Below are 20,386 nucleotides of genomic sequence, written 5' to 3' on the forward strand. Positions count from 1 at the left end.
AAGTATAGGGACACACACTTGTCAAAAGAGAATACAAAGTTCAATCTAACTGATCCATCTTGTGCAGATTTTCCCTTCATTCAGTGCAAATTTAAAATGTATAAATTATTTTGATCAGAATTCAGCAATAAAATCTTAACTCAAAAACAAAAACAACAGAAGTGTCTTGTTCACACAATGCCTGTGTGTCTTTGAAAAAAGAAAACTACCTGGAAGCAATCGTCTCTGTACCTCTCTGCCAATTTTGATTAACAGATTCCCTCTTCTTGAGTTGGAGCAACTCTCTTAGAATCATAAATTGTGAAAATGAATTGCACATTAAAGGTTCTGGCACCCGAGGACCTTGAGTTTTCCAAATTATGTTTTTCAAGACATTTAACTAAATGCAACTATTGTGTAAGGGGACGGTAGTTGTCAATATGAACACTTCAATAGAGTAGAAGTTGTCATGTTGAATTTTTTGCATTCAATTATTCATTCTTTTTTATGTGATAACACATAATCTATGAATTATTTGTTAACTATCACAATTAAATTTGTCAGTTTTTTTTTTTGGTAAAACCACTACCAAAAACAGCAATGACTAAACATGCTTTTATAAGGATCAATCAACCAATGCAGTTTAACACATGATCCATTAGAACCTCTCTTTTCAAAGTCTGGAGTTCTTTGACAGGTGGAAAAAATGTACATACTGTATACATTACAGAAGAGATCTTACAAAATTCTATCAATAAATATCCACAAAACTATTGCATGTCACTGCTAAAATTCAGTTTCACTATTCTGTTGAAAAAATTCCATTGGTTACATATCTCATTTAAGTGTTGGAAAGAATACTCCATGACTTCTAAGAAATGATGGACAATCTGAATTAAATAGCTAATTAACTTAAAATCAAAACTATAAGTTACATATTTGATAAAAGTAATCTATATGTGTGCTTATCACACTAATATAATGTAGAATAAGATGGCTGTAATTGTGGAAGACTAGATCTACAGAGGTAGTAAAATGGTCCTGCTAGCTAGTAAATCTGATTATTAAAATCAGGAAAGAATAAGAAGAAAGTAGGGAAGAGAGGGAGAGAGGAAGATGAGAGGGAGTGAAAGAGAAAAAGGAGGGAAGGAAGGAAGGAAGGATTTGTAGTCAAACTGTTACATGTCAGGCCCTAAAATAAATTCTTTCCTTAATTCCATGAATTCACTTATTACACAATATTAACAAATTACTTAAAGAATGAATCAAAACCATATAAGATATTATTTCTCATGTAATGGAAAAAATAATACGATGAAGCAAATTAAATCTAATAGTGTTAAAATATTCAAAGCCTTTCTAATGATAAAAACTTTAAATATAAAGTATTCTACTTCAAAAATGCTTTCAGAGATGTTATCAATGGTGAGAGGATGTATATATCATATATAGTTTTCTGTTTATGAATTTGATTATATTATAGCAATGGAACAGTGTAATATTAAATTTAAAAAATGCATATCAATTGAAGATATAAATTAACCTCAAATTTGGGTTGTAAATAATTTTATATTTAGCTTTCAGTTTTCTTTGTTTTTATATAATTTTAGGAAAATAATTATCATACATAAATGTGCAGATCTGAGTCTTTATCTAATATGTCTCAATCTCAAGAGTTCTAAAACCCCTCAATTTCCTTCTTTCCTTTCTTATTTTCTCCCTTCTTTCCTATTCCTTTATTGGTAATTTAGGGTATAAAAGTTAATTGTTGGCAATATTTTATCAGAACTTATAATGTGAATGAAGGATGAAAGATATATACATATATACACACACACATATAGTGATGATCCAACTTGGAATAAATATTTCCATATTTCTATGAAAAATTGTGAATGAATTTAACGATAGTATGTTATTCCTTAACATTTTTCATAATATACAGTATATGTACTTACAACTTTATATTGTGAACTTAATTGTTTAATATCTACCTTCATGCATGGAAGAGTTTTTATGTTATTATAAAGCATACTTTAATAATGTGATAAAGGAGAATTACATGGTGTTAAGAAATTATGTTAATGTAATGGGCTTTATGAATTCACAAATTAGCTGAGCACTGAGAGTGATTGGAATTAGATAGGCAAATCTCTTGAGGGGAGTAGGGCATTGATGTGTAAAAGATTATTTCTGAGAGTGAGAATAGCATGTGTATGGCCCTGTAGCATGAGGGAACATAGTAAGTACGAGGATTGTAAGAAGTATATCTATGGTAATGATCATGAAGGTGAACAAGGAGTGATTTGAGGCAACTAACAAGGGTAAGGCCAAATATATAACAGTCAGCATATTACAGCAGGCTGTCCGGCGAGCCGGCCCTCAGCCCGCGCCGCGGGGTGGGCAAGCGCCCCGCGGGCGTCTCGGGCTCCCAGCCCACTGCCCCGCCTCCCTGCCACCCGCTAGGCGTCGTCCGGGAACGCCCCTCGCTGAGAGAGACCCTCAATCACAAGTCACCCCGCCCTCCCCACCCTCCTCGCCGTGCCACGCAACCCCGCCCCTGAACCGCCCTCCCGATCTCCGTGCAGTACCCCTCGCCCCTCGCCGGGAAGAACGCAGTGACTCCAGCAGCCCTGGCGGCTCTTTGGGCCCAAGGGGCGGGCGCGGCAGCCATTGGCGGAGGCGGCTGCCTCCGGCTGTCAATCCGACGGCCCGGCCCCGCCCCACCGGCGGAGCGTGGCAGGACGCAGGGCCGCGGGGGCTGTCGGGACGGCTCCAAGATGGCCGCGCGCTTGGGGTCCGCACCTGCTGGCGGCCCCGAGCCCCGTTCACTGCCACCGCTGCTGACCAGAGCCGCCGGTCGGCCCGGCGACTCCGGGGGCTGACCCCGCGGGGCGGGAGGCCTCCATGGCGACCCTGGAAAAGCTGGCGAAGGCCTTCGAGTCCCTCAAGTCCTTCCAGCGGCCGCCACCGCCGCCGCCGCTGCCTCAGCCGGCACCGCAACCGCCGCCGCCTCAGCCCCCTCAGCCGGACCCGCGGCCTTAACCGCCGCCGCCGCCGCCTCAGCCCCCTCAGCCGCCACCGCAGCCGACGCCGCCTCAGCCGGTACCGCCGCCGCCGCCGCCTCAGCCCCCTCAGCCGGCACCGCGGCCTCAACCGCCGCCGCCGCCGCCTCAGCCCCCTCAGCCGGCACCGCAGCCGCCGCCGCCTCAGCCCTCTCAGCCGGTACCGCCGCCTCAGCCGGTACCGCAGACGTTGCCGCCGCCTCAGCCCCTTCAGCCGGTACCGCCGCCGCCTCAGCCGTCTCAGCCGCCGCCGACTCAGCCGTTACCGCCGCCGCCTCAGCCCTCTCAGCCGGTACCGCCGCGTCAGCCGGTACCGCCGCCGCCTCAGCCCTCTCAGCCGGTACCGCCGCCTCCGCCGGTACCGCAGCCTCAACCGCCACCGCCGCCTGCCCAGCCGTGGGTCAGGAGCCGCTGCACAGACGGTGAGTCCCTGCTGGCCCCTCCCCAGCCCTGCGCGGGTCTCCGTCCCTCCCTTGGCCTCCCCTGAATGCCCCTGAAGGCCCCGAGGTGGTCCGGGCCCCAGGCCTCTGCTTTCCCAGCTGCGAAACTCGGGAAGGAACGGTGCTGTGTTGTGATCCGAGGCCGCGCGTCCCGTTCGGCTTCTTCTGGGCCACTCCCACCCCTCTCCTCCTCCGGGCCAGGTGTAACATTTTGTCTTCCCTTTTCAACTGACGGTTTAAAACAGTGTTTCAGATAACTGTCAAAACACTATGCATGCAAAACCCTAGGTTAACTTAAGGGAAGGAGTAGGAGAGAAGGGGGAAAGGAGAGAAGTTCACCGGTCACTTCTGTGGGGGTGGGTTAGATGGTCACAGTGGTGAACGCTTAACTGCTACATGGCCCCCTGCGCTTACCATCATAGTCGTTACTGTTACTAACCCCGGACAGCACTGGTGTTAAGGAGGCATGACTACGGAACAGGTGCTCATTGAGCTTAATTTTACACAAACAGTAAGATTTCCAAGGAATCAAGACAGGCAGTAAACGCCAGCTGCAGAGGACAGCTTGTGCAGGGTTGGGAAACAGCATGGCATGATCAGAACTTTAGTTTGACTGGCTTGAAATGTAGAGGGAAAGGGAAACTTCACACTGATGAATCAGAGAGGAGATAGCTGTTTTTATTAAACTAAAATGGTTAAATGAGCCTTGTTGGTTAATGATTTGCCTTAGCAATGTGAATTTGGATTCTGCAAGTATTTTATAAGTTCTGTAAGAAGCTTGTTTTAAAATTTCAAAACTCTTGATACTAGAAGTTCAGTTTTATTTTATAAGAATTTTTTAAAAAGTGTTTATTTAACTCAATTAGAACTGAGTTCCTTTAACATAGACATTATTATCTCATGTATTAATACCCTCTAGAGGTACACAATGAAAAATGTGATTTATAAACAGACACATACAGACACAAGGAAAACAGAGTATGTAGCTTCAGTAACAGTTTAAGAGAAAAGTCAAACAGAAATTTTCCCTGGTCAAAATATCAAAAAAAGCACCTGGGGCTTATATCCTTTAATTGATTTGATCTCTAAATGGACAAATACACAATTTTTTTTTTTAAATTGCTAAGAACAAGATTCTTTTTCACGTTGAATAATGATTTTGAAGTTTAAATAAATACCAACAATAGAGCTATGAGGGAGGAAAAATATAAAATACTGATTTTTTTTTTTTAATCTCACGGTAAGGTGCATTCTTAAATACATAGGAGAGAACTGTCATGATTTGCGCAACTTGCTTGCAAATTGTTCAACAGTATTAACAATGATTGAATTTAGATGGTGGGCATATGGGAATTTATCATCCTATTAAACAGTTTTCTGTACTTCTGAGACTTAGAATAAAACATTGGAAGGATCCTGTTAGACATAATGCTCTATGTGAAGTAATTTGTTCCCTTTGTGAAATTCTAGGAAGGTTAAATTGCATGTTCATAACATCAAGAAAATCACAAGCATTTACGATGTAATCAGAACTAACTGAGGATCTGTGAAACTTGGTGAGTTGGTGGATTTTTTAAAATGTCTTAAAACATTTTGTTTTTACAAAGATTACAGGAGTAAGAGAAGATAAATTTTAATCAACTATTAATATTTTTTTCCTGGTTGATGTGATATAATTAAATGTGGGGAAAAAAGGTAAATTCTAAAAGGAGACACTACCTTGATGGTTTTCTATGGAGGAAACTCAAGCAGGAGGAAGTTTAATTTAAAAACATAAATTACTGCTCTTTATAATACATTCTAAGTTGTCATTCTTTTGAATGCCTTCCTTTCCAAACAGGTGTGTTATTCTGGGAGATCATCAGGACTTCTGGGTATTTGGAGGTACTGACCTAACCAGTGGAACTGCTGATTTATAAGAAGTTGTCCAGAATTTTGGAAAACTGATTAGTAGAGGTAAATAATGTTTCCTTGGCAAGTGATGACAGAAAGTGACTTGAGTGAATTTTCCTTTGTTTTTAGGCAGATGTACCTAACCATGTATGTTAACAATGATTACAGGCTGGAGACCGAGAAGAACTACCATTTTTGCCAGCTGGGATGCAGAAAAATTTGGACTTCTGGGTTCCACAAATGGGCTGAGGTAACTAAGACAGAAAACGTATCTTCTTGGTCAACATTTATCTCAGGGTAATCACAGATGTGTTCCATTACCTGATATTGTTTTAATTTGGATAAATACTCAAGAAAATTTAAGAAATAGAGTTTGCTTTTGCTTTTACATCAGTTTGGTAAAACAGAACAACCTCTTAATTACTAAGTACAAACCAAGTTTTTCATTATTTTTAAAATATTTTAGTTTCTATTTGTATTTGTTTTGTGAGAAGTAAGTAAAATCTGTAAGCTCAGAAAATAGTCAAACCTAGGAAGCTGCTTCTGACAAGTGAATTAGCTTATTGAAAATCTGATATAGATCTTTGGCATTAATTTTCAAGTTTTTACAGTTTCCTTGGATTTCTTCTATCTAGGAAAACAACATGCTCTTTTAAGATGACTATACTCTGATTATAGTCTCTCCTTTATGGATTCTGTACTAAATTGTAACCATAGGTGTATTTTACCATTTACAAAAGTGCCTGATTGGGAAGTATAATACAATGATTTTGTAAATTGAATTACTCTAAAATTTCAAGGATTTATTTTTAATTCAATTATGATTAATTTTCATTTGTCACTGGCTCTTAATGCTTTATTTTAAAGTGTCTTTCATAGGCCCCCTTCTTTCGTCTTCTTCCCTTAGGCTCTCTGTCCAATAACTCTAAGTTCTTACATGTTCAAGGTAGGCTTGTGTGTTTTTTTTAAAGGCAGGTGCACCAAAAAGCACTTTCCTGTGACTATCCTCTGTTTTGTTCATCATTTATGAGTCCAAATTTTATAGAATTGATTTGAAGAATGTCATATCTTTCTTATCATTGTGTCTGGTTTTTAAAATGCTTTCCTTCTGACTCATTTCTGCATACTTTAAAATAATAATATGAATTAAATAAGTATGGGAATAAAATCACAGTTACTTGTATCACATTTGATTCCATTTATATTGCAAAGTCTTATTATTATGTTGGTGTTATGAACATGCATTTCATAATACACTTATTTAGATGAATCAGATCTTATTCATTAAGGTCATTTACTTTTAGAAATATGTAATTTCTTGTGAATACATGTATATAGAAATACATGTGTTTTTCTATAATTTAATCAGCTTAGAATACAGATAAAATAAATCCAAGATACAAGATAATATGCCTTGCATTAATTTAAATTCATGTGAGTTAAAAGACAATTTGAATATTGTTTCCCATTTTCTACTAGCTTCTTGATCATATTCAGGAGCACATTTACCTTTACATATAGTTAAGGCATCTTTTTTAATTCTACTGTAGCTCTGTCATAATGGAAACTCTGCAGCAGAATCAGCTGTCATCTATCCCGTGTGGCCAAGTGCAGAGGTGAGAATTCTCATTTGTGGGATGACCAGTCACAGCTTTAAATGTTTTTACTGTAACTGCTCTTATAAGGTAGCAAGCTAGAGAGAGAGAGAGAGAGAAACAGAGAGAAGAAGAGTTCTCTCTGCATATTCCCATGTGTGTGATGGCATTAGTCGTCTTCTGTATTTTTCTAGAATGTGTGTGCATGTGTGCATGTATGTGTGAGAGAGAAATGTCTTGTCTTTGTCCTAATAGCCACTCTTCTCTCCCTCTAGTTTTTTCTCTATCCTCCCCTCCTTTCTTTTTCTTTTTCATCAATATCTTCTCTTTCAAAAAATTCTTGATAAATCAAATTTCCAACTTCCTCAGTTTTAATATGGTAAAGTTACTTGGATCCCCAACGTCAAGGGATCTCATACTTTAATGTCTGTAAGGATTGCCAGGGACACCTTTTAAAAGTACAGATTTCCAGGCCTTACTTTGAGCAGTTCTCTTCCAGTAGATCCAGGGTGAGGCTGAGCATCTCCGAGCCTTCCCCCTTCATATTATGGTGCAGGGGATCAGAGGCAGTTTTCCTCTGGGTCTCTGTGCTGTTGCTATGAAAAGTGGCTACAGCATCACTAATATTTTTCTTTCTTGTTTTAATTGCATTAATATTATCAAGCAATTAATAGCATTTTCTTAAAATTATGGTCAAAGGCATAGGCGTTTGATTTATAATGGTATCTGCAAACCACTCTTTTACTGAATTAATTTGTTTGTTTTGCTTGTATTTCCACAATTGTAAATGCCGTGAGTTAAGTGACTGCTTTGCTTCAACTACAGGAGAATGTGAAAACACTCCAGGAGAGAGAGGTTGCATATATCAATGCAGACTCATACACAGAAGGTAAATTTTATTTCAGATTGTCATTAAATAGTATACCAGTATTTAAGTCTATCAACTCCAACTCATAAACTAGGATTATCCTCTTTCTATGAGATGCCTCAATAATACCTCCATTTCTCCATTTTACCAGAGAGAACATTATTATGATTCAAATGAATCAATATGATTCATAACTAAGCTATTGATCCTAATTTCTTTAGTATATTTACCATTGGCCTATCTTGGATTACTACTTAAAACTTTAGTACTTTTGACATTCTTCCTGTGGAGCTATTTTTAAAAGTTGGGGTAAAGTATTTCATACAGAAATAGTTCCTGTATGTATTGGACCAACTCTGAAATAAGCACCCACTACAGACTTCCTTTTGACCCTGACATGTGGCATGTGCATCTGTAGGCTTTCATCATATTATGGTTATTTCTAGGTAAGTGTCACAGGACACATGTTAGTTACTGACATGCTCTAGTCTAAAGTCTTGATATTGAATTGAATGAATGAATAAAAACATGAACATTATGGCCTTACCACTTCCTTTGCCAAAGACCCCTAGGTACTGCTGCCGTAATGAGCAATGGCCCTTACTGTTACTGAAGGAGCTGCGGCCTTAGCAGCAGAGTCTGCCTCTGCAGTCTCCTACCCCGAGTGTGTGCTGCAGCCTCTCTGGCTCCTGAAGAGTTATTTCCACCTTGTGTTTTAGTTTTAGCCAGACTGTTTGTCTGTCTGTCTATTTATCTACCTACCTATCTATCTATTCTAAAATCTTATTTATTTGTTTATACTGAAGTACATTTGATTTATAATGTTAGTTTCAGGTGTACAGCAAAGTTACACAGTTATATACATATACATATACATATACATATACATATACATATATTTTTAGATTCTTTTCCATTATAGGTTATATAAATACTGAATATAATTCCCTGTGCTATACAGTAGGTCCTTGTTGTTTATCTGTTTCATATATAATAGTGTATATCTGTTAATCCTGAACTCCTAACATCTCTCTTCCCTTCCCCCTTTCCCCTTGGGTAACCATAGTTTCTTTTCTATGTCGTGAATCTATTTCTGGTTTGTAAATAAGTTCATTTGTATCATTTTTTTGTTTGTTTACATTCCACATATAAGTGATATAATTTGATATTTGCCTTTCTCTGTCTGACATACTTCACTGAATATGATAATCTGTAGGGTCCACCCTATTTTTAATTCTCCAGGAATGATGCCTTCAATTTGAAATCTGTTATATCTTGTTTATAATTAGAAAATAAAGTTAGAATTAAATACAGGTTTGAAGTCCATTTGGAGGTATTAAAATACTCTCTTATTTATTTTGCAGGCAATTATACCCTCAGAGTTGACTGTACACCTCTTCTTTTCCAGTTGGTATATAAACTGACAAAAGAGGTATGTAAATAGATCTGTCATAATGTTTTCTGTTGAGTAGATAAGTCAATAACTTTTGTTTTCTAAATTACTAATATTTAAACTGGTGACAGACATAGCTGATTTGTATAAATAACAAATCAGAACGGGCTTTAATACACTTCTTATGTGACATAACTATGAGAACAGTAGTGCTAGTCTCTGTTCTAATAATAGTTCCTAATAATTGTATACATTTGTTAAAATGTGCAGGGTCTGTTGTTTCATGGGGCAGAGTCTCTTTGATGTAACAGAAAGAATACTGAGCTGGGGTGGGGAAGCCTTGGCTGTGAAGATTGCCTTGGCTATTCATTCATTCATTCATTCAGCAAGTATTTATTATGTGGTTACTATGTATCAGGTCCTATGAAATGAATTCTAGAAGCAACAGTGATAAAAGGACAAGGTTACTGAATCCAAATACTTTGTAATCTAGAGAGGCCACAGACCTGTAAATGAGGACTCATACTTCACTTGAATATTGGATACTATATACAGTGGAGAACAATTGCGGAAGAGAGAAGCTAAGACCCTGGGGTAGCTGGTGAGGTTGGAAAGCATTAGAAGGTGTTCACAGAAGGATTAGTGGTTAGGCTGTAAAATGGAAGGATGTGAAAGTGGGGAGAAGGTTTCTCCTCAGAGGACACAAGAGCTAATAAAGACATGGATGTGTGAAAGAACATTTCCTGACCTCTGGGTAATGCAATATAACCTAAATGTAAGGTTTTGGTGAAAAAGCTGGTAAGAAACTGACACATAGGCCTAAATGTTCATAAATCTGGTGATGGAGAAATTAAAGAATCTTTAACAAGTTTGTACATTATCATTTTTATTCATTAGAAAAATTACTCTGTATCAGTGCAGTGAATAGGTTAAGCTGTAGTAAGCCTAAAAGCAAAATGGAAATAATTCCACATACTTACTTAGCGCACAGGAATTTATAAATACTAGTTATTGATGTAAAAAGTACTCTGAAAATGCTAATGCACTCTGAATCTCTAAAAATTATGTGATCTACTCATTGAGAATATGTGTGCTTCATTTAAATAACCCCCCATTATAGAATTTAACTGTAGAAATGTTTCTTTCAAGTAGGTATCACTTAGATGACAGTGGGAAGTAGATGTCACATCTCTGTGGTCCTGTTTCCCAATCGCCCTTCATCTTGCCCTGTCCTTTTCACTGTTAGTGTCTTTAACATCTCATCCTCCCAAGTGAGCATCCTCCCATGCCCATCACAACTCCCACCATACTGGGAAGCTTAGGTCCTTGATCCTTTTATTGAAATGTCCCATAAAAACATCTTATCTAAAAGCACGCTGTAAAGACAGCCCTTGTTGGGGAATCCTTCTCAGGAGATACATTTACACTCTGTCCTACAGAGGAGGCTCCTGCCTTTATAGGAGGGGTAGTAAGAATTTTAGGACCAAGAAGGAGAAGCTTAGGTCTATCCCCTTTGTACATTTATTTAATAAGTATTAAATGTGTAAGTGGTTACCATAATGACAGGATAAATCAAACAGAGATTCTGCTATTAGTGTGTTACCTGTGTAGCCAGGAGAGACTATGATCAAGAATTTTCAAATCTAAGATAGAGATTAAAATCACCAAAGTGAATACAGATAAAAGTGTGGGAAGCAAAAAATAAATATCTTAGTTTATTATTTTACATGTTGGAATTAAACAGCCTGCTTAATGGGAAATTGCAAGTTTTTTTCCCATTTTAAAGCCTCTTTTATGTTAATTTGAATTTAATTTGCATGCCACTATATATACAATATATTTGTCTTTCAGAGTTTTTGTTTTAGGTAGTTTTTTAACAGTTTAACTGGGAAATTAAAATGTATCTTTAGAAGTTACATTATCAGGATGAACTAATTAATTGTCCAGAAGAGAAGAGTGAGATTTTATAATCTTTTTTGATTTGATTGTCAGTGGAGGAATCAGACATCATTCATCTGGAGAAATGCTGTTGGTTGCTGAGGGCTCAATCCCGAACTGGATGATTTGATTTAGAGACATTTGGCCCATTGGCTTCACCACCAGTTTGTCCATCTCTGAGTGAAGGTGGGAATCCTTCTATTTTCTACAAATGTTCTTTGGTAAACACGTGAGCCTTTTTCCACCTTTGGAGCCTTGTGTAAGTCGGTTTACCTTTCTGCACCTGAATATTCTCATATATAAAATCAGTTTGACCAAGACAATCATTATGAAACTGTGCTCCAGTGCGGTGCCTCAGCATCTGGTGCAAGGTCAGGGTGGTGGACACTGAATAGGCAAAGCTGTAGCTTCCACACGTGACCTCACCTCTTCCTCAGCTGAGTAGTGTCTATTGTATTTCTTTTATATAGAAGAAGGTTCCACTGCTGTATCCTTCCCCCACCCTTAAAAAATTAAGAAACCACTGGACTAGACCATCTCTAAGGTCCCCACTTAACTCTAAACTTTCCACTACTATATTTATATATGTATAGTATATATATATATATATTAAATGAGGTTTACAAGGAGTAGTTGTGGCTGATAATCACAAAAACTGTATTTGAAATCTGAAAGCTTGGGTTCTGCTTCTGATTCAGACCTTTTTAAAAAAATTTCTTACTTTTAGCAAGTCATTTAACTACTTCTTAGCTTCAATTTTCTGCTCTTTGAGGGCACAGAATTAGATTCTTGAAATAGACAGTCTGTATTCTTCAGGTTTCTAGTGTGTTTTAGTAATATTTGTTAGGGGAGCTAGAACAGACAGGGCTTCCACTTCAGCAGTGCAGTTATGTTTTTACCTTTTTAGAATTAGAGATTGAGAAATCATTTCATTTGAAAACAAAATGATTCCATTTATTTTTTATGAAAAGTTTAAAAACCACACGATTAGATTATAAATTGCCCTTTATTTCTGAAATTTAATATATTTATTTATACAGATTAAGTGGTATAATGAAGACTGCAGTACAGAATTTCTTTCTCTTATAATATAGTGTGTTAGTTTTCTTTGCTTCATGAAGGAGTTGTATGAAGCTTGTTAATAACAACACAGTATATCTTTGATAGAGTTCAACTTTTCTTCTTCTTTTTTCTTTTTTCTTCTTAGTCTTTCCAAATTAGGATAATTGTGGTCTCTGACTTTTTTCCAGTTAAATTTTTAAAATATATTTTTATTTTTTACATTCTACAATCGCTTTTGACTTTTGGAATTAATATAAGATAGAGACAGGTAGGCAGACAAAACCAAACACTAAATGATAGTATTTTCTTCTAGGAAGTTAAATTTTGGTTATAATTATTCCAGGGGAAAAAAAAAACTTCCTAAGACAGTGGAAACTACTGATAACTTTTAAAAACTAAGTCAGTTTATGCGAGTCATGCCTCCTTTCATAAGCATGTCATTATTAACAGGAAGGTTGTTGGCTGTGATTTATTCTGTTTTCCTATTTTACAGGTTTATTTAATGCTTTTGGTGAAAATCATGACAGCCACATAGATTTTAAGGAGATATCCTGTGGGTTTTCAGCTTGTTGCAGAGGACCTCTGGCTGAAAGACAGAAATGTAAGTGTGTTAAACATCACAAAATTTGGAAGCTATACAGAGAAAAAAATTAGCATCCATTCATGTAAAAAATCATCTGATTAAGGCTTGAATTTTCATCCCTTTGGCAAATAGCAATCTCTTGCTGAGGTTTTACTGAGGTCAGTGTAAAGGTTCAATCATCTATTCTTTTTTACTGTAGAGTAATTTAAGATCTTTGTTATTAATAATGGTTGATTTTCCAGATGAATGTACAATTCATGATAAATGAACTACATCATTCATGATGTGTTTGAAAATGTTAAGCATATAGAAAATATTTTCTGGTAGTCTATATAGAAAATTTGTCTTGCTTAACTTGAATTCCAACTTATTTTCTAGCACTGTGTATATTGATATTAGCAAAATTAAATTTATGATAAAACAATTTTATTAAATACTAAATTTATCTTTTAAACCTAGCTAAAATATTATAGCGTAATTTATAAGCATATTACATTAATAAATCTTAACCATATTTGGTTAGGAAAATGCAGCAGTTTACATTTAATTGGAACCTAATTCTTATATATTCACTAGGGTCATTATCTCTGCATATTTCTAAAATACAGCTTCACAAATACTGCGTATTTTGGGTATGATACTTATTAGTTCAATATTCTTTTGTAATGTTGTACTGTGATGCACTCAGTTAATTACTAGCATAATTGTTACACGGGTGTGTGAAGTAGATAATTATTTAATCTTAAAACTTTAGATTTCTTTTATCTTCCCTGATAGTATACCATTACTCTAACCTGGCTTTGTGATAGATTATTTGTTCACATTAAAGTTCTGGTATTAAAGAGGCTGAAGTCTTTGTTTCTCAATTGAGGTTAATTATTGTCTTAAATTTTTTTTAATTTATTTTTTGCCAGTGGACTAGTGGAAGTTAACCAACTAGACTAACTAGCAATTTTGCTGATATTGATGTTAATTAGCAAAGTGCTGATATTTTGGATTTTTAGCTTGTTGTATATAAACTTCATTGAAGATTTGAGATTGTTCTTAGGCAAAAATATTGGGTGCACATTAATTACACTGGAGAGGCAAAATCTTTATACAGTCATCTCTCATTATCTGCTGAGGATTGGTTCTGAGACCCCCTCAGATACCAAATCCATGGATGCTCAAGTCCTTATGTAAAATGGCATAGTATTTGCATATAACCTATGCACATCCTCCTGTATACTTTCAATCATCTCTAGGTTACTTGTAATACCTAATACAATGTAATTATTTGTAAATACAATGTAAATGATATGTAAATAGTTGTCAGTGAATAGCAAATTCAAGTTTTGCTTTTGAGAACTTTCTGGGAAAATTTATATATATATATATATATATAATTTTTGATCTATTGTTTATACCTGTGAATGCAGAACCAATGGATACAGGGGGCTGACTGTACCAGCTTTTTGTTGATTCTTAATATAGATGGAATATTTTCAACATTGTAAGAATCAACTCTGAAGTGATCAGTTTTAAATATTAGAAATTAATTTAAAAGTTTGAATTACCTTCTCAAAAACTGTGAGATATTGTATAGTAACTTGGCCCTTCTTTTTCAGTTTGCAAGAAATTTAACTTTAGATTTAGGTGAAGGATAGAGTTCTCTAAGCTGGCTAATGATATAAGGAGAGAGACTTGTGAAGTGTACAGGAATTCCTACAAGTTCAAAGGACTTTAATGACACAATCTCCTCCAAATAAGAACTTAATCCAGAATGTAATTGTTTGAGGAACTAAGTAATTTTACTAGGGCAGCTTGTAATAAAATGTATTATACTTCAGAATATGAAAGTAATTTCCCTCCATAAGAGTTTCTTTTCTTTAGTTTGCTTCAAGGTATTTGATGTTGACGGTGATGGAGTTCTCTCTAGGGTTGAACTGAGAGGCACGTGGTTGCACATTTAGAGGTCTGGAAGGACAACTGCACCGATGATACCCTGGTAAAGTCTGATTGTATACATCTTCTTGAATGTAAACTTCCAACAGGAACATAGAGTGAAGAATTTTTTAAAAGAGGTTGAGAAAAAGTAGTAAGAAATCTTCTAGGTTCTATATTATGCTACTCAAAATATTCATAGCCAAAGATGCAAAATTGGGAAGAGAATTTGCCTTAGAAAATTTAATAAGCTGAATGTATTATATTAAAAAAATGAAACCACTGGAAAATTGTCATAAATTTTTAAGGCAAACAAGCAATCTATTTCTGTAATTAAAAAAAGAAAAAAAAGTTGACCGAAAATACTTTATACTTCAGCTACTGGCTAATTAAATTATACCTTCTCTATCCTAACTACTGATTTGGGTTTCTGGTTTTAAAGGAATTACATGTGGATGTATCCAACATTGTAGAAGATACATAGAATGCACATGACACCACAAAGGTGAGTGTAGCAGAAACTAATTTATTCTTTTCTAAAAATACATTATATTCTGAATTGTTATACATACCTTACATGTACATACTTGAATCTCTTCTACATCATCCCTGCTAAAAGCTTATTTGGACCTGTGGTTACAATTCCTCCAAGTTGTCCCTAAGGAAAGCCCATTCCACCTTTAAACAACTCCATTAAGTGTTATTTACATAAAAACATTATATTTTATAAGCTAGGCATTTTATAAAAATTAAGTAGAGACAGCCCTTGCCATCTGTAGTTTATAATCTTTACTTCTCCCATTTTAATACATTATGGTAAGACAAAGCCTATATTGAGCAAAAGAAGCCATAGAATAAAAGAACACATTGTACAATTCAATTTATATGAATTTCTAGAACAGAGACAACTCATGTTAATAAGTGTTACAATAGTGATTTTGGAGATGGGTGATTTAACTGGGAAGGACCATAGGATATCTGGGATGATGGGAATTATTTTTTATCTCAATCTGGGTGGTGTATATAGTTTTAAAATTTTTTTTTCAATAATATTGGTGAGGGTCTGTTCTAAGTTTTTTAATAGCAGCCAGAATAAGTGTATAATAGCAGAAACAAGCATGTACTTTACTAAGAATAAAGCCTAGAACTTTTTTTAGTTTCACAACATTTATTAAAGATATTATAATAGGTTTGCCTTAATGTCTATGTATCCCTGTGAAACTGAAGATAATCCATATATGTGAGACACATATGAGTTAATTTGACCCTTTCTATTCAAATGTTGACATGTATCAAGTAGCAGATGGTAGGATGTAGACCATAGTGGTCTTATACAGGCTTAGAAAAATAAGTAACTTTTTTTTTCAATCACAAATCCAGAAGAAATCATCATAGTCTTATTAACTGACACTCAACAGAAATAAATAATAGAAATGAATTTTTCAGGGCTTGATCTTTGTTTGGCAATTCAGATAACTGTCTTCATTTACTTTTCTGCCCAAACCTAAGGTAGCCATTTCTATTTGGTATATATGAAAACAGAAACATAGGAAAGTTTCTGTTAGGAAATACCTTATGTAGAGATACAATTTCCATTGCCTTTTTTCTGGGTGTTTGATAAGTATGGAAGTTATCATCGCTGTCTATTTTTATGTAAGACCGTGTTTCTTCTTATGGCTGTACTTTTGAACATTAAAAAGAAAGATCATTTAGCTGCTCCATCTCCGTGTAACCATAATAATGAAATGGTAAAAATTTAGAATAGAATTTGGACCTTTCAACCAAACCTATTACCCATATTCACTGGTGACTAGACTGTGACAATATTACCCATTATTTTGTACCATTACATTGGTATTAATATACTTTAATGGAAGTTGCATCATGAAAGCCAATAATTACCATCATAGTGCTTTAAAATCTTTTCTTATAATAAATGGTATTATATATTGAATGAATACATGAATATCATTAATAATAAATATTAAATATCATTAAATAATAAATCATTAGATAATAAAAATATAATTAATTAATAAAAGCTAAGAACATTATTATTCATCTAGGATTGTTAAGGTGATTGTTCAAAACATGAAGTAAGAAGCATTTGGTTATATTTTTGCCTACCAAGAAATATTGTCTACTGTATATAAATGTAATTTTTGGTACACTTTGACACCAAAAAAAAAAAAATACTGCTTTATTCAACTTGTGAAAGTAATGTTAAATTTTATTTTGAGGAAATGTTAATATAGATACTCATTTATTATATATATTTAGTTCTTTTAAATCTCTTAAGAAGTCAAATAATATTGCCAGATGTTTTAAAGAAGATCTTAGAAAATTGTTAGGGTCAAAGGGCATAATCCAGAGAGTTTGGAAAGATGCTTTCAAAGTTAGTAAATAGTCCTTTTTCTCTAACCAGAACCTTTCGTGGGTTCTGTTAGTAAACTTCACCTTGAACCAGAAGATACTGTGAGTTATTTCCCAGGTCTTACTGGAGGAAGATTTTTGGTGATAAATTGCCCACGTTATGACTCACTACTTCAGAGTTTGGTTACTTTTGAACTTATTTTTGCTGGCCTACTTTTAGATGAACACATAGCATCTACATTAAATCATTAGTTTTCTTTCAGGCAAATGACCATTGCAAGTTTAATAAAACAGATTTTATTCAAATAATATAAGAAAATGAAGATTTAAGATATTCTTAAATATTGTTTCTCTTTCAGAATGGCCATCTTAACTCTAGAGGAATATCATATCTGGAGTGTGAAAAATGTTCTTGCCAATGAGTTTTTGAATCTACTTTTCCAGGTATGTTTAAGGTAAATGACAGAGACCGAGGGCAGTGGTACCAGTAGTTCTACATCTTTTCCATTATGTAGTAGTTAGACAACTAGACTACAAAACCATATATTGTCAAAAGAACTGCATTAACCTGTACACCACCTGCAGATGGTAAGTTAGAGCGTGCATGCTTCTCAGAGTCACAATGTGCATGATAGGAAAGTAGAGTATAGCTGATAATGTTTATCTTAATAACTCATGATAGAGCAGATTGTAGACACATAGAAAATAATTTAAAATGTAAAAGCCATTATAATTTGCTATTTTTCTTTACTTTTTTTTTTTTTTAAGACCCTTCCTAACAAGTAAGGCAGTGTGGACAGAGACATATATCATAAGTCGGCAGCTGTAAATTTTTCACAAAGTATACAATCTTTCCAGTTAGGAGGTTATTTTAGATGCAAATCTGTTTCTTAATTTTCTTTTATTCTTTCTTTCTTTCTTTTTTTTTCTTTTTTTTAATTTAATTCTTTAGAAGGTCCAAAAAAGATTGAAGGAGAAAGGAGGAATAAAAGCTGTCAGGGGTGAACATGAAATCATAAAACTTGCCAGATTTTAACTATTTTCCAGTTAAAGTAGTTCTCTTTGCTCCAATTTAAAGAAACAACTTATAGTTTCCCATTTTTCATAGTTCTTCATAAATATATGTTGATTTAATAGTATTTTACAGGGTGTGAGTAGGGACAGACTGGAAGTTCAAGATTTGTAAATACTGACAGGTATATATAGAATAGATAAACAAGTTTATACTGTATAGCACAGGGAAATATATTCAAAATTTTGTAGTAGCTCATGGGGAAAAAATATGAAAACTAATATACGTATATTCGTAAAGTACTGAAAAATTGTGCTGTACACCAGAAATTGACACAACATTGTAAACGGAGTATAACTCAGTAAAAAAATAAAAATAAGATAAAACTGTTAGAACACTATAAAAAAAGTAGTATTTTAGATTTTTCTTATTTTATTCTCCTTTTCTTATAAAAGCACCCCTATGAAGTTAAATAAGGCTTGATATCTTTATATCTATCATGATTCTCCATTGTAAATACAGAGTAACCTGCCTGTGACACAGCTGTGTTAGAATAAATGAAAATTGAACTCTTCCTGACAGCTAATAATTAATGTATATTTAAAGCATATGAAATCTGATAAGTCTATGATACCCATTTAAATCAATCAGTTGCTCCACTGTCAGTTATCAGCCAGGATCTAAGTTGATGTCTTTATAAAATATAAATACATATAAAAATAATATAAACCTACTATAAACAGAAATGACTTGCTTAGTAATATGGAAATTAAGCAGCTATTTTTATCTCATTTAAAATGATGTCCTCAATTACTTTATCATTAATTATATAAACATTTTGACCACTTAAGTTTCTGTCTGAGTCACCTTGCAGCTCTTACATAGCAAAGCGTTTTGAACTTTTATATTGCCTTTCCTATTTTCTCATGTTATTCAGGGGTTTGCATAGGCACTATTTTTTCTAGGACTCTATAAACAGATGTATGCCTGAGATTTTCTTTTGTGTCTGTGTTTCTAGCATTATATTACTGACAGATTTTTTTGTTGGTTATCAATCTAATTTTTTTTCTTGGTATATATAGTCCTTTCAGCCCTTTCAAATATATATATATGTAGTCAGTTTACAATGTGTCAATTTCTGGTGTACAGCACAATGCTTCAGTCATACATGAACATACATATATTAATTTTCATACTCTTTTTCACCATAAGTTACTACAAAACATTATTGGATATAGTTCCTTGTGCTATACAGTATGAACTTGTTTATAAATTGGGAGTTTGAGATTTGCAGGTACTAAATATTAACATTAAATTTTATGATGCTTACTTTATCCCATATTCAGACATGCTTTTAAAACTTAATTTTCACTTAATATATAAGTAATCAGACTTACTCTAAATTGTTTTAATTTCTGTCTGTTTCTAAAATAGAATTAGCTAGTAAATTCAGTGATAAAAGCTTGAATTATACTTTTATTTTATTTGCCAAGATCCCACTCCTGGCTGACCATTTTGGGTATTTAAGTATAAAGTAAGTAAATGTCAGTAGAATTAGGAAACCATTCCTGTGGTAATATTGTTTTCAGTCCTTTCAAATAAACTCAGTGCCCAATATTTTGCAGAGGAAGCACTCTAAACATGATCAGGATCTTCTATCTTGTACGTTTGTCAGAAAGCGTCAAATGTTAAACAGTTTGATAAACAGAATAGTGCACCACACTGACCCCTACCTATATCCATGCTCTAATCCTGAAATCTGTGAATATGTTATTTTACATGGCAAAGGGGATTTTGCAGATGTATCAGGTTAAGGACTCTGAGACAGGGAGATTAGCCTGGATTATCTACATGGGCCTAGTCTAACAACAGGAGTCCTTAAAAATTGAAAATCTTTCCCAGCTGTGGTCAGAAAGATATGACTTTGGAAGAAGGATTAGAAAGCTGTAAAGCTGTTAGCTTTGAAGATAGAGGAAGGGCCATGGGTAAAGAAATGTGGGTGAACTCTAGAAGCTGGAAAAGACAAGGAAATATATTCTTCCTTTGACCTACAGAAGGGCATACAGCCCTGCTGACATCTTAATTTTTAGCCAAATGATACCTGTTCCTGACTTGACCTACAGAACCATAAAATAATAAGCTTGTGTTGCTTTAAGCTGCAAAATTTGTGATAATTTGTTACAGCAGTGATAAAAATAAATATAGGGGAGGTAATCCAACTTTATGGATTGGAGGGCTCAGCATTTTAAAGATGTCAGTTCC

General features: G+C 35.1%; 1 protein-coding gene across 1 annotated transcript; it reads left to right on the forward strand.

Annotated features, from left to right (window-relative positions):
* Positions 1-2,208: 2,208 nt before the first annotated feature.
* Positions 2,209-19,769, forward strand: LOC135321461 (serine/arginine repetitive matrix protein 1-like). Its single transcript, XM_064486434.1, has 12 exons — positions 2,209-2,236; positions 2,325-3,466; positions 4,955-5,440; positions 5,546-5,627; positions 6,928-6,993; positions 7,798-7,861; positions 9,205-9,272; positions 11,226-11,357; positions 12,727-12,834; positions 14,689-14,803; positions 15,182-15,244; positions 17,472-19,769. Exons 1-3 carry the CDS (start codon positions 2,209-2,211, stop codon positions 4,961-4,963), a joined length of 1,179 nt encoding a protein of 392 aa, XP_064342504.1. The 3' UTR covers positions 4,964-5,440; positions 5,546-5,627; positions 6,928-6,993; positions 7,798-7,861; positions 9,205-9,272; positions 11,226-11,357; positions 12,727-12,834; positions 14,689-14,803; positions 15,182-15,244; positions 17,472-19,769.
* The last annotated feature ends 617 nt before the right edge of the window (positions 19,770-20,386 follow it).

This window comes from Camelus dromedarius, chromosome 6, assembly GCF_036321535.1.
Source record: "Camelus dromedarius isolate mCamDro1 chromosome 6, mCamDro1.pat, whole genome shotgun sequence".
Lineage (NCBI taxonomy): Eukaryota > Metazoa > Chordata > Mammalia > Artiodactyla > Camelidae > Camelus > Camelus dromedarius.